Below are 12,868 nucleotides of genomic sequence, written 5' to 3' on the forward strand. Positions count from 1 at the left end.
CTATAAAATATGAAAGTTGGAGTAACGATTGTCAAGGTAAAATTGAAAGAGTAAACTAATTTGTAGTTGAGGTCACACAGATGTTTCTCTGTTTTAAAATATATGAGTTGCAAAATCACCATTGCTTTTCAATGGGAAATTTTTGAATTATAAAACTATGTATAGCTCGATCTGTTCATATTTTAACAAAAATTGAATTGTTTTGAAAAATCTCCAAGAAAAACAAGTGTGCCTCATTTCTGCAAAATTGGTCCAAAGGGGGCAGATTTGTTTCATTGTGACACACAGACAGACAGACATGGCTACCACAGTAGGTGCTTTGCCAATTATATGTGAAAAATGCTCCAACTTTCCAACCAACTAACCAAGTTTAGAAGACACCTGAATGTTAGGCCATGCACACATTTTCTTACTTGTTTAATTAACTGAATAGACTATGGCCACATCATAGCCTTCACTTTCAAATTAAGGCCTGCTGCAGTTTTTCTGTATTATTTATCTGAAACGTGGAGAAAAAAAAATATGGACTGGTTAGCAAACACCAAAACACTTACGTTTTAGATGGTGGTTTTGTCACACTTCTCTCAGTAATACCATTCTGACATTTACAGTAGTTGACAGGCTTGATAGTTTCTGATTCTGCCACTGATAAAAAAACAGTAAAATTAAACATTTTAGACCATTTATGTAATTTTCCTTGTTTAAAAAAAATGCTTTAAAAACTGTCAGTTCATTAAACTTGCAAATTCTTTTTCTAGAAATCATCTATCCTGCTTTAAAAAATAAAAATAAAAAGGTAAATGAGTGTATCAAGTGTAGAAGAAAAAATGTAGTGCTTTAGCCTTAATGGGAGTGCTTTAGCCAGTGGAATAGCATGATAAGGAAATGTTGATGTTAAAATTGTAAACTGTACCATCTTCTTATATAATACTCTACCATGGCTGTTCATTTGTCTGCCCAGGATTTTAAATCACCTGTAGCTCACAAACCGTTTGAACTATTGACATTGGTGCACATATTCTACGTGACGTTTACTATCCACTTCTGGGGTGATGATTGACCTCCAAGGATATTCCTCTTTTTATTTTTATTTTATTGTAGAATCAACTCTCTGCAGTGGCCAGCAGGTGTAAGGGCACCGTTCTCATTCCCTACCACCTTTGCCGTCACTTCCCCTACCTCTTCATATCTTAAATCATTCTCGAGTCTTCAATCTGCTTCAAGTGCCATCTTAAGTGAAAAATTTATGAAAACGTACTAAGTAATTGCAACACAAACACTGACTTAATCAGTTTTAATGCAAAAAGATACCGACGGAAGAAAACGGCCACTAGGATGGAGAAAAGAAGAGCTGCTCAGGAAGCAGCAAGCGCATCAACCTCTGAGCAAATGAATGATAAACGTACAGAGAAAGAGCATAAAAACTAGGAATGCTCAAGTCAAGTGTATTCACAGCACGTTATCGTGCAGTGCGCCGTTACTGGTTAGAATAAAATGTCTGTGTAAATTCTAATGTCTTTGTAAATTGTATTGTGCCAGATAAGAAAGAGTGGAATGCTAAACCTGTTAAACTGCACATACACAGTCTGGATTTGAACCCTTTAGAATAAAAAAGATAAAGTGGGAAGTGTACAATCGGCAAATCAGCAAATCGATTAATATTGTGCAGCGTGATTACATCATGCTTCTAAAAGGATCAATCAGTTAATTGTTAACTTTATATCATGTATTGTGTAAACCTATTCTGATAACAAAGTGGTTATAAATAAGATTTTGTACCTCAGTTCAAGGACCATCCTGTCCGCTACGCAGCTGACCACAGGGATGTCCCCTTATCATGAGAAGAAAATAAGTTTCCTCCTGCCTGGGTTTTTGTCTGTCTGAGTTTCTTCCACACGAGCAGAACAGAGGCAATGACAAAGTTAAGTCTGAGGGAATTTTTGATAGATAATGTTTGCTATTTTCTTAGCATTTAACACTTTTTGCTTCTTTTCTGTTCCATGCTTAACTGAAAGTAGGTATAAAACAACTGCTTGCTTCAAATTATGTACTGTGTATATGGTATGGAGTTTGTGTATTATCCTTATGTCTGGTTTTTCACCCACATTCCACAGAAAAAGCATGTTATATTAATTGGTGAATATAAGTTGGGCCATTGTGACAGAGCATGGGTGTGTGTATAAGCGCATTGGATTCAGAGTTGGTTCCTGCCTTGCATTCAGTCAATATGGGCTCTGGTCCCCATGACAATGAGCCGGATAAGATATTTTCGAAAATGTTATGTTATAAGGTGAGTGGATGCTTCATTGGCAAGATATTACCAGGTGCAAAGTTGTCACCAGTGAGGTACAGAACAAGGCCTGTTTTTACACCACATCTACTGGAGAAATGAACAATGATATCAGAAAGAGTTATGCTCATGTCATTGCGGAACTAGAGGAGTGACCAGGCGATGGTTCACCTTCCTTGTGTGCTGCATGCAAATAAAGATATGAGACAGGGACGCTGTCATGTGACAGAGATGGCAACACAGTATAAATCTTAAATAATCATCTGATTACCTCACCAAATGCCTACCTAAATGAGCTTTTCACTCTGTTGCTCTGGAAAGATCAACAACTGTCTCTTAACATGAATTAAATTGTCGCTTCAGTTTTTATTTTGTGAACATCACGGCACCTCAGTTTAATATGAGCAGATAAGTTTTTATCAGTGAGTGCCAGAGGTGGGTAGTAACAAGTTACTTTTACTCTATTACATTTACTTGAGTAACTTTTTTTAAATAATTGTACTTCTAAGAGTAGTTTTACTGCACCATACTTTTTACTTGAGTACATTTGTGAAGAAGAAACGCTACTCTTACTCCGCTACATTGGGCAACACTCGAATCGTTACTTTTTTCCATTTGATACGCTGTATCAAAGCCGCCAGTGGATGTACTGCATGACTGTTTCAACAATCAGACATAGCAACAAATAATCACATGACTCCATTTCACAAATCAGACGTAGCCATGCAGTCACATGACCACACACAAACATACGGCATAGCAGTACAAACACCTCATAGACAGTGGACAGGGAAAGAAAGAATACATGAAAAATGAGAGCCATCTCTGCTGAAGCTTAATAATCACTGAGTGAAGAACAAGCACGTTTTTACCAAACCTGCACACACACAGACAGTCGAGGTAAAGTGAGACTTCTTGGACGTACACAAGCTGCCTTGTTCTAATGTTATTTTCTATCAGCTGTGCTATTTGGAGGGCAAGTAAATCTGCAGTATTATACTGTCAGTGTACAGGACATCCCGTCACTGTAAGTAGTTTGCACTGTTCAGACATACATGTCACCTACTGTAGGTATCGGCTTCAAAAGCTTTGTTATGAAAAACTGAGATTTGGAACTTTGTGTTATTTGTGCATCTTTATTTTGTAAAGATGTTATTTATTTTTACTCTTTTTTATTTTATTATTTGGAAATAGCAGAATTTGCACATTATTTTATATTTTTGTCTGTCTTATTACAACATTTCTAAAACATAAATCATTTATTATAATCAAACAGTTACTTAGTACTCAATAGTCTTTTCACCAAATACTTTTTTTACTCTTACTTGAGTAATTTTTTGGATGACTACTTTTTACTTCTACTTGAGTAATATGATTTTGAAGTAACACTACTCTTACTTGAGTACAATTTTTGGCTACTCTGCCCACCTCTGGTGAGTGGTTATATGTTAATAAATATATTCTTCCTACAAAATATACTGAAAAATATCTCTACAAGTGAATGTATCTAATAATTTGCTTTAGCAGAAAACATTTTAGCATTATTTTTACACACTGTTTGGAGGTTGATCGATGCTGCTTCTCCGTTTAGGCAGGGTTTTTTCTGCCTTTAGGATCTCTTGTTTTCTTCTGTAACAGAGGCCTGTGTTCAACTGCATCATTTTATTTATTTTTTCCAAGAACTCTTTCCTCTGCTCGTTATCTTCCTTCAGTGTATTGTTGAACACATGGTATCTTTTTCCACACATCTCTAGAAGCTCTTTCAATTCCTTGTGCCTTTGAATGAACACTTCTATTGATCCACTTGACACATCGTCTCCACGAGTGAAAAGGATTACGGCATTTTTAAAAACCGCCTCACCAAAGATTTCCTGCAAAATTTTCACTGTTTGTCTTTCGTTCTTAGTAAAATAACCAGCTTGCAGCACTATAAGAAATACATGAGGTCCTGGTGATGTCAGCTCAATGCTTCTATTAATTTCAGATGTTATCTCTTTGTTAAATAAGCATGGTGTGTCAATTACAGTGATGTTCTGATCATCAATAATTGTATCTCTCTTTATACAATGCATAGAAGTAAATAGACCCATGCTTTGGATTCTGAATTCTTCACAGCCCAGAAGTGTATTTCCTGTTGAACTCTTCCCAGTTCCACATTTTCCAAGTATCACTATTCTCAAATCTTTAAAACAAAAGAAAATAAATACTTAGAAGAACATTATCCAGATCTGTAGTGCTTCACATGTCTAATTTGTACAAGAAATGAATCACTGATCTCTGCTAAATGGCCAACAAATGTATTACGCTAATTATTTATTTTCTAGTTTAAATACTGTATAGTAAAATTATAAGAAAAACAGTCAGCCTTCACAGATGTCCATGAGGATAATAATAAAGGATATAAAAATCTACTAGTTATAGTTTATTACATTTTATTAAAACTATGTATCCTTTATTTCAGAAACTGAAAATGTATTTTAATTACCATTTCATGTTTAAGTCAGATGCATATGCTATAATCCCTGTGTACTGTATATAATCACACATGTGCACATTGGTGGCCACATAAAGGATTGGATAATCATCATTTTCCATTGGAACACAAGAGAGTGCTGTTGACTATCACCTTATCTTTTTCTCCTTCTGCAGACCAGAAGATTGATGGCTTTAGCACCCTTAATGTCACTTCTGTTGTCCACCTGCCTGGTCCCGCCTCTTCCTACTGCAAGTCCTTATCGCAGGAAGTTCTACCATTTTGAAGTAGTCTGTTTGAAGACTCATGTATACAACAATGTTTTTCTTTTCTTTCAATATGTTTATAACCCGCATTTTGTTAATATTATATGGGGTTTGCTTACAGGTATCCCAAAACTTCATAGTTGTCTGTGTTCTTTCTTACAGTGGCATAGTCAACAGGATTTTTCAAACATTGCTAGATGGTGAAGCAACAGAACACCATAGCCAGTTTACTTGCCTTGATGGCAGAAATCCAGGCATTGAAAGTCCATGTAGGGGAGCAATGAACTCGGCTTGCCTAGGCATAGGTAGGTAGCCAGAGTAATCCTGTACTCTAATAGGAATGATTATTTTATATATATATATATATATATATATATATATATATAATATATATATATATATATATATATATATATATATATATATATATATATATATATAAAATAATCATTCCTATTAGAGTATATATACATATATACACACACACACAATATAAATAATGAAAAAGTTACCTTTTTTGATCATAGGAGATACTTCATATGCTTTGAGTTCGTTCACTGTGTAAAATAAACAGAAAAACTATTAAATCTGAATTTCTTCAGTACATGAATGCATATAACTAAAAAAAAACAAGAGGATGGTATAAAGAGTAATCCACACTTCTGCATATGTAAGATTCACTTCAGTATTTCTTGCTATAATATAAATAATACGTTTATCCATTTCCAGACAATATGTTCATGAAAAGAGTGTTAAAGTTATTGAAGGATCATATTAGAAAATAAAAGAACACCAGAATCTATGTTGCATGTATCTTGATAATCCATTCTAATAATCCAAGTATGGATGTTGTGAGCCCATGTTTCTGTCCATGGTGATGAAATGGGAGATGAGCCTAAAGACAAAACTCTCAGTTTACTATTTAATGCAAACATTCCTATCCTCACTTATGGTCATGAACTGTGTGTAATGAATGAAAAAATGAAATTATGAGTAAAACTAGTAGAAGTAAGGTTTCTTCACAAGGCCACTGTGCTGTTCCTCCAGAAAAAGAGTAGTCAGTTGTGATGTTTTTGGGCAGGCCATAAGGATGCTCCCTTAGTTGCTCTCCTGGGACAGCGGGCATGTCCCCTCCAGACTCTAGACATGCTTATGGGATTATATCTCTCCGATAGTTTGCTGATGCTTGTGAAATCTAAGTGAAGAGGTGAAATCTGTAGATGGGGATAAGGAAGTTTGCGCTAACTTGCTTGCCCTGCTATCACCAACCCTCAACCAGGAAAAATTGGTTTCAGAAGATGAGATATGAGATAAGGTTTACTATTCCTCCTAAATATTTTTTCTGATATTATGATAAAACATAACAAAATATTTTCATGTACCTGTCTTTTGTATTTCCAAGAATGTATTTTTCCACATCAGTGTAATTTGATTTTTCATTTTAATTATAGGTTTCCGAGTGTCTTCAAAAGAGAACTTTGCTTTAAAACTAATACATGGAAGATCTTCATTTCCAGGAGGGGTGCTGATAGTCTTAAATTTCTGAAAGTACAATAAAGAGAAAACTGCTTACTTTAATATACAAATAAACTGACTGGCTGAATTCTGGTCCCTTATTTTTAACAACGTAAAGGCAGAAGTACCTGTAAGAGCCAAACAATTACATTAATGTCAATGGTAAATTTGCACTTAATTTAAATAGAATATAGCATACTGTAGATAATGAAAGATTCTATTTTACACCAATGAGCTAACAAGTTAACAGAATGACCATCATGCTCTGGTGTATTTCTTATTTTAGAAAATAGAATACCATCAGATTGAAATAAGACAGCTAGAGAAAATATGAATTGTTAGACAGAAAGGTTTTAAGGGCAATTAGTTTTCTGACCATCACTGTTACTGTTATATTAACATTAAGTGTGCATGGTCCTAGTGTATGGGATATCATATAGAAACTTTAAGAAATGTAACCTAGACACTTAAAGGCATAAATGAAACATCACAGACAAGTGGTAACATGTTGCCATTTAACATATTTGTGCTTGTTGCTGACACCTGAGTTTAGATGTATTCTAACTTATCAAACTTTTCAGAATAAATTAACACACAGCTTGCTTCAGGTCAGCCTCACAACATCAGGCATGGGTTAGCTAGCACAAAAGCAATAATACATTTTGTATACAAAAAATGGAATTCCAGCTGTAATTTTCTTTTACTTTTTCTTCAGTAGATCCCTCTAACCAAGCTGAGATATAATTTATCCATCCATTATCCATTCATCCATTATCCAACCCGTTATATCCTAACTACAGGATCACAGGGGTCTGCTGGAGCCAATCCCAGCCAACACAGGGCGCAAGGCAGGAAACAAACCCCAGGCAGGGCACCAGCCCACCGCAGGATATAATTTATGTATAAACAAAATCAGTTTAGTAATGGTTAATTTTAAGTGGGGCTGTACCCATAAGAAAGAAGTTATAATTAAAAAGAACATCTTCACTTTCTGATGCATGTAATGGAATGTAGGATAAATGAGAAAGTGCACTTCAACATTTATTCAGACACATGTTTACATATAAATAAACTGCCCAACAAAATTAAAGGAACATTTTGAAAACACATCAGATCTCAATGGGAAAATAAATCCTGCTTTATATCTCTACTCATATGGTCTGATATGGTAATGTGTTAGGAACGAAAGGATAACACATCGTTTGATGGAAATGAAAATGGTGAACCTACAGAGGGCTGAATTTAAAGACACCCCGAAAATCAAAGTGAAAAAAAATGATGCAGCAGGCAGGCTCGTCCATTTTGCTGAAATTTCATTGCAGCAACTCCAAATTGTACTCAGTAGTTTGTATGCAAATGCCAAACAAGCTCCAAGGTGCCAGACAGTGAGCACAGGGAGCACTAGAGGACATCAAGCCCTCAGTCCACCCTCATGAAGTCTGTTTCTGATTGTTTGTTCAGAGACATTCACACCAGTGTTCTGCCTGCCTGCTGGAGGTCATTTTGTAGACTCTGGCAGTGCTCATGCTGTTCCTCCTTGGCCAAAGGAGCAGATACTGTTGGGTCCTGCTGAAGGGTTATGGACCTTCTACAAGGGTCCCTGTCCAGCTGTCCGAGAGTACCTGCCTGTCCCCTGAAATCTCCTCCATGCCCTTGAGACTGTGCTGGGAGACACGGCAAGCCTTCTGGCATTGGCACGTATTGATGTGCCATCCTGGAGAAGTTGGACTACCTGTGCCACCTCTGTAGTGTCCAGGTATCGCCTCATGCTACCAGTAGTGACAATGACCGTAGCCAAATGCAAAATGAGTGAAGAAACAGATGAGGAGGGAAAAATGTCAGTGGCCTCCCTCCACCTGTTAAACCATTCATTCCTGTTTTGGGGTCTGTCTCATTGTCGCCCCTCTAGTGCACCAAAGCAGCTGAAACTGATGAACAAGCCCCTCTGCTACTTAACTGACCAGATCAATATCTGAGAAATGTGGACGCTGCCCTTCTGTGCTTAACCATGCACCACAATTTACCAAGACAGTCACGCTTAGATGGCGCAGATTACACTCATTTGCAAAGATTTCCACTGTCCAAGGAGCTGACGGGACACGTGAAGTGTCACAAACGGTGCAAAAAGAGAAGACGCTGCCCGAAACTGCGAAGCTGTCGACCCGGCAGAGCAGCCCGACATTCCGCGCCTTTCAACGTCCACTTTGTTGTCACGACCCCTCGCCGCTGAAGGCGGTCTTCTACAGCTCGCCGCAGTTAAAAAGAAAGACGCAAAGCTGTTTTCTTCATCTTTTCTACTATCAAGTACTGCCAATAAAAAAAATGTTAGAATGTGGCAGTTTCTGCGACAGTCACTTGGACAAATAAATAAAACTTCTCTGTCAGAATGCGCCTGGTGGCGGATGGCTCAGCGCTGGAGTCCAGAGAGGTGGGCTGGGAGAGGGCGACACGGAGCACACTTCTATTGGATAGATCGCCATGTTATTGTTTTTACTTCTTTTCAATATTAGTAAAATAACTCTGACACAAATAAAAAATAATTCGTAAAGACGATATAAAAATGTTATCCACAAACGAAGTGATTAGTTCCTGTATTATAATATGCTCTTTGGTCATGTGTAATTTCTGTTTCACGTAGTCACACGCAACTTCCGTTTCAAACGCGAAAATAATTATATATATATATATATATATATATCTATACTAATAAAAGGCAAAACCTTCACTGACTGACTGACTCACTCACTGTTTCATCACTAATTCTCCAAGTTCCCGTGTAGGTAGAAGGCTGAAATTTGGCAGGCTCATTCCTTGCAGCTTACTTACAAAAGTTGGGCAGGTTTCATTTCGAAATTCTACGCGTAATGGTCATAACTGGAAGCTATTTTTCTCCATTTACTGTAATGGAGTTGAGCTCGAAAGCCGTGGGGGGCGGAGTTTCGTGTGACATCATCACGCCTCCCACATAATCACGTGAACTGACTGTCCACGCAGTGAGTAGAAAACCAGGAAGCACTCCAAAAAGCGCTGAAGAAAACATGCATTATACAATTGAGAAGGCAGCGAAACAATAAGAAGCGAGCTAATGACATATACTACCATATTCATGAGTGCTGCTACTTCGGAAACAAAGCACGGTGTAAACCTAAAGTTTAAATTAAGTTCATAGACAGGCTACCGCTGGCGTTTCACATGCCCACGGGAATGCGGGATACAAGTTTAATGAGAGGACGCAGGATATACAAGAGAGTTTTGATCACTTTGTAACTAAGTTAAAATTGCAGGTGAAGGAGTGTGCTTATGCAAATTCCGAGAGACTGTGTTTGTGGGGGATTGACAGTTAAGGCGGGTGGGGGAGTCACGTCATCATCTCCCCACCCATTCATCTCATTTCGCTCTGAGCTGAGCTCCACCGCTAACGCCGTCTTTCGAAGCAACTTCATCACACTGCCACCAAATACTCACAGAAAAATCCACAAGTTAATACACACGCTGTCTCTACAGTTTCTCCACACTGAATCCTCCAGGCACTACTTACAAAAGGTTACATTGACAATCGTGTTACGTTATTTTTAAATTTTTTTCTTAGCACAAGCACAGCTGAGAAGCTTCGATGCATGTGCTCCATAACGCGTTAAAAAATTACGCATTTAATCATACTTTGCATTCCAAGCAAAGGGGAACTTCTCTCAATGCAAGACTTCCCGATTCATTTTACCCTCGCACCCCCTTGGTTTGAGAAGAAGTATGAAAAAAATAATGAGGTTAACACAGAAAAACAGATCATCATATGAAGCTATATGAATAATCAATTAACCATCAATAATTGTTTTGGTAAAGCCATACTCAGTGTAATCCTCCTTCCATTTTATAATTTTTCCGCCACTAGCCATGATTAAATGAACGGTAAAAAAGTAAGAGCGAAACGAGGGTGACTTATTCAGGCAGGCAGGCGACAGCTCAATAGCTCGAATTTGGATATAAGTGGGTTCTATTTAGTCGCCAGAAATATCTTTGTTAGGAATGGAAGTTGAATTTAGTCTTTAAATTTCTATGGTAAAGAAAAAGTTATGCAATGATGACTACATTTAACTATTTAAAGTCAAAACTTGAATATATAAAGTCAGCGTCGGAATATATAAAGTCAGCACTGGAATATCCATCCATTTCCCAACCCGTTGAATCCAACCACAGGGTCACGGGGGTCTGCTGGAGCCAATCCCTGCCAACACAGGGCACAAGGCAGGAACCAATCCTGGGCAGGGCACATGCATCATTTTCAAAACATTAACCGAACAGTGTTTTTTTAATTTTTTTTTCTGAATACGTTTTTGTTCACTTAGTTCAGTTCAGAGTCGTTTCAATCAATAGATTTAGACTTTGACTTTATATATTCAGGAATGAGTTTATAAATTCCGACGCTGACTTTATATATTTAAGTTTTGACTTTATATATTCAGAAAAAAGTTTTGACTTTATATATTCCAGTGATGACTTTATATATTCAAGTTTTGACTTTATATATGTTCTCCCCGTGTCTGCGTGGGTTTCCTCCGGGCGCTCAGGTTTCCTCCCACAATCCAAAGACATGCAGGTTAGGTGGATTGGCGGTTCTAAATTGGCCTTGGTGTGTGGGTGTGTTTGTGTGTGTCCTGCGGTGGGTTGGCACCCTGCCCAGGATTGGTTCCTGCCTTGTGCCCTGTGTTGGCTGGGATTGGCTCCAGCAGACCCCCGTGACCCTGTATTCGGATTCAGCGGGTTAGAAAATGGATGGATGGATGGACTTTATATATTCAGAAAAAAGTTTTGACTTTATATATTCAAGTTTTGACTTTATATATTCTGACGCCGACTTTATATATTCACAAAATCAATTTATTTGCCTGTTTGGCACCCCATAGTATATGTGTATATATGTACACATGTATATATATATATATATATATATATATATATATATATATATATATATATATATATATATATATATGCCAGCAGCACTCATGACAATGACAAAACAATTACATTGTCAATCATGTTACGTTATTATTAAAATGTTTCCTTTTCTTTTTACTTCTCCGCTGCCAAGCGCGGGTATCTTGCTATATATATATATAGATAGATATAGATATATAGATATATAGATATAGATATGAGAACAACACTCATATCAATGACAAAACAATTGCATTAACAATCATGTTATGTTATTTTTAAAATTTTTCCTTTTCTTTTTCATAACTTCTTTAACACACTACTTCTCCGCTGCGAAGTGCGGGTATTCTGCTAGTATATATATATATATCAGAGATCAAAATGGCAGATTCAAAAACAGAATTTAATCACAACCTACTGTATGTTTTATCCATAGCTGATTGTCTGAATTGTATCTAATAGCATTACAACTGAAAATGTCATACAATACATCTCTGGAATATATTGTATAACCTGTATTCTTACAAAATTCTTAGAAAATTTCTTACAGCATACTACAGGTATAAGCATTTGATGCTGAAGTCCTTTGTTGTATGTAGCAGTTATTCAGTACTCACACAAACAGGAACAGCGCTGTTTAAAACTGCCTTCCAAGAATAATTTTGTAGAAAACATTTATTATTTTAGCGTAATAAATACTAACATATCTGAGTGATGCAAACATTTGCCTTATAGGTATTTATAATTAAAAATCTGTATAATAATTCAGTTTCTGAACACATCTATTGCAGCAGTCACACCACAAAAAAAAAATATATATAAATTAATTCTAAAATTTAGAAGCAGTAAAAATCAAAATGAACTTTATAATAGATAAATAAGGAGATACAAAATTATTTGCAAAGGAAAACAAGGTGTATAATGTGTGCAAGGATATGACTTCAGCATTAACCAAAAGGCCTATTAGAGTAATGGTAAACAGAATTTTAGAAAAGTTAAAGGGCTGTTAAACAAAAGTGTTTCACAAATGCAAAAAGTGACCCAAAGAGACTTTAATTATTTTAAAAGTATAAGAGTTTTAGAGAAGGAGGTGAAGTGTATAACAAACAGTAAGAGTGAATTAAAATATACAGAGGGTGAACTACTGAATACATTATACTTGATAGCCTCCCAGCACTTGTACGATTATTAATGAGGTTATAAGTGATTTGGAAACCGTAGAGAGATACATTCTTCTTAGATTAAAAAGGTTGAAAAAAAAAAGCCAGAACAAGATAAAATTTATCCCAGTAGTGCTCAAGGAGGTTAGTGAGTACTTCCCTTAATTTACTAAAATCATCACATACTGGGGAGTTTCTACAGACTGAAAACTAGGCAAATATTGTCAAT

At 36.5% G+C, this 12,868-nt stretch overlaps 1 protein-coding gene across 1 annotated transcript in view; it reads right to left on the reverse strand.

Annotated features, from left to right (window-relative positions):
- LOC120522248 (GTPase IMAP family member 8-like) overlaps window positions 1–9,487 on the reverse strand; it is a gene marked incomplete at its 5' end in the record, with an annotated part of 30,529 nt that extends 21,042 nt beyond the window's left edge. The window contains 3 exons of the mRNA XM_039743310.1: window positions 555–645; window positions 3,846–4,465; window positions 9,444–9,487. Of these exons, the coding sequence (XP_039599244.1) occupies window positions 555–645; window positions 3,846–4,465; window positions 9,444–9,487 (755 nt within the window). The remainder of the gene's footprint in view (window positions 1–554; window positions 646–3,845; window positions 4,466–9,443) is intronic.
- Between the last annotated feature and the right edge of the window lie 3,381 nt (window positions 9,488–12,868).

This window comes from Polypterus senegalus, unplaced genomic scaffold (genome assembly GCF_016835505.1).
Source record: "Polypterus senegalus isolate Bchr_013 unplaced genomic scaffold, ASM1683550v1 scaffold_4187, whole genome shotgun sequence".
Taxonomy (NCBI): Eukaryota; Metazoa; Chordata; class Cladistia; order Polypteriformes; family Polypteridae; genus Polypterus; species Polypterus senegalus.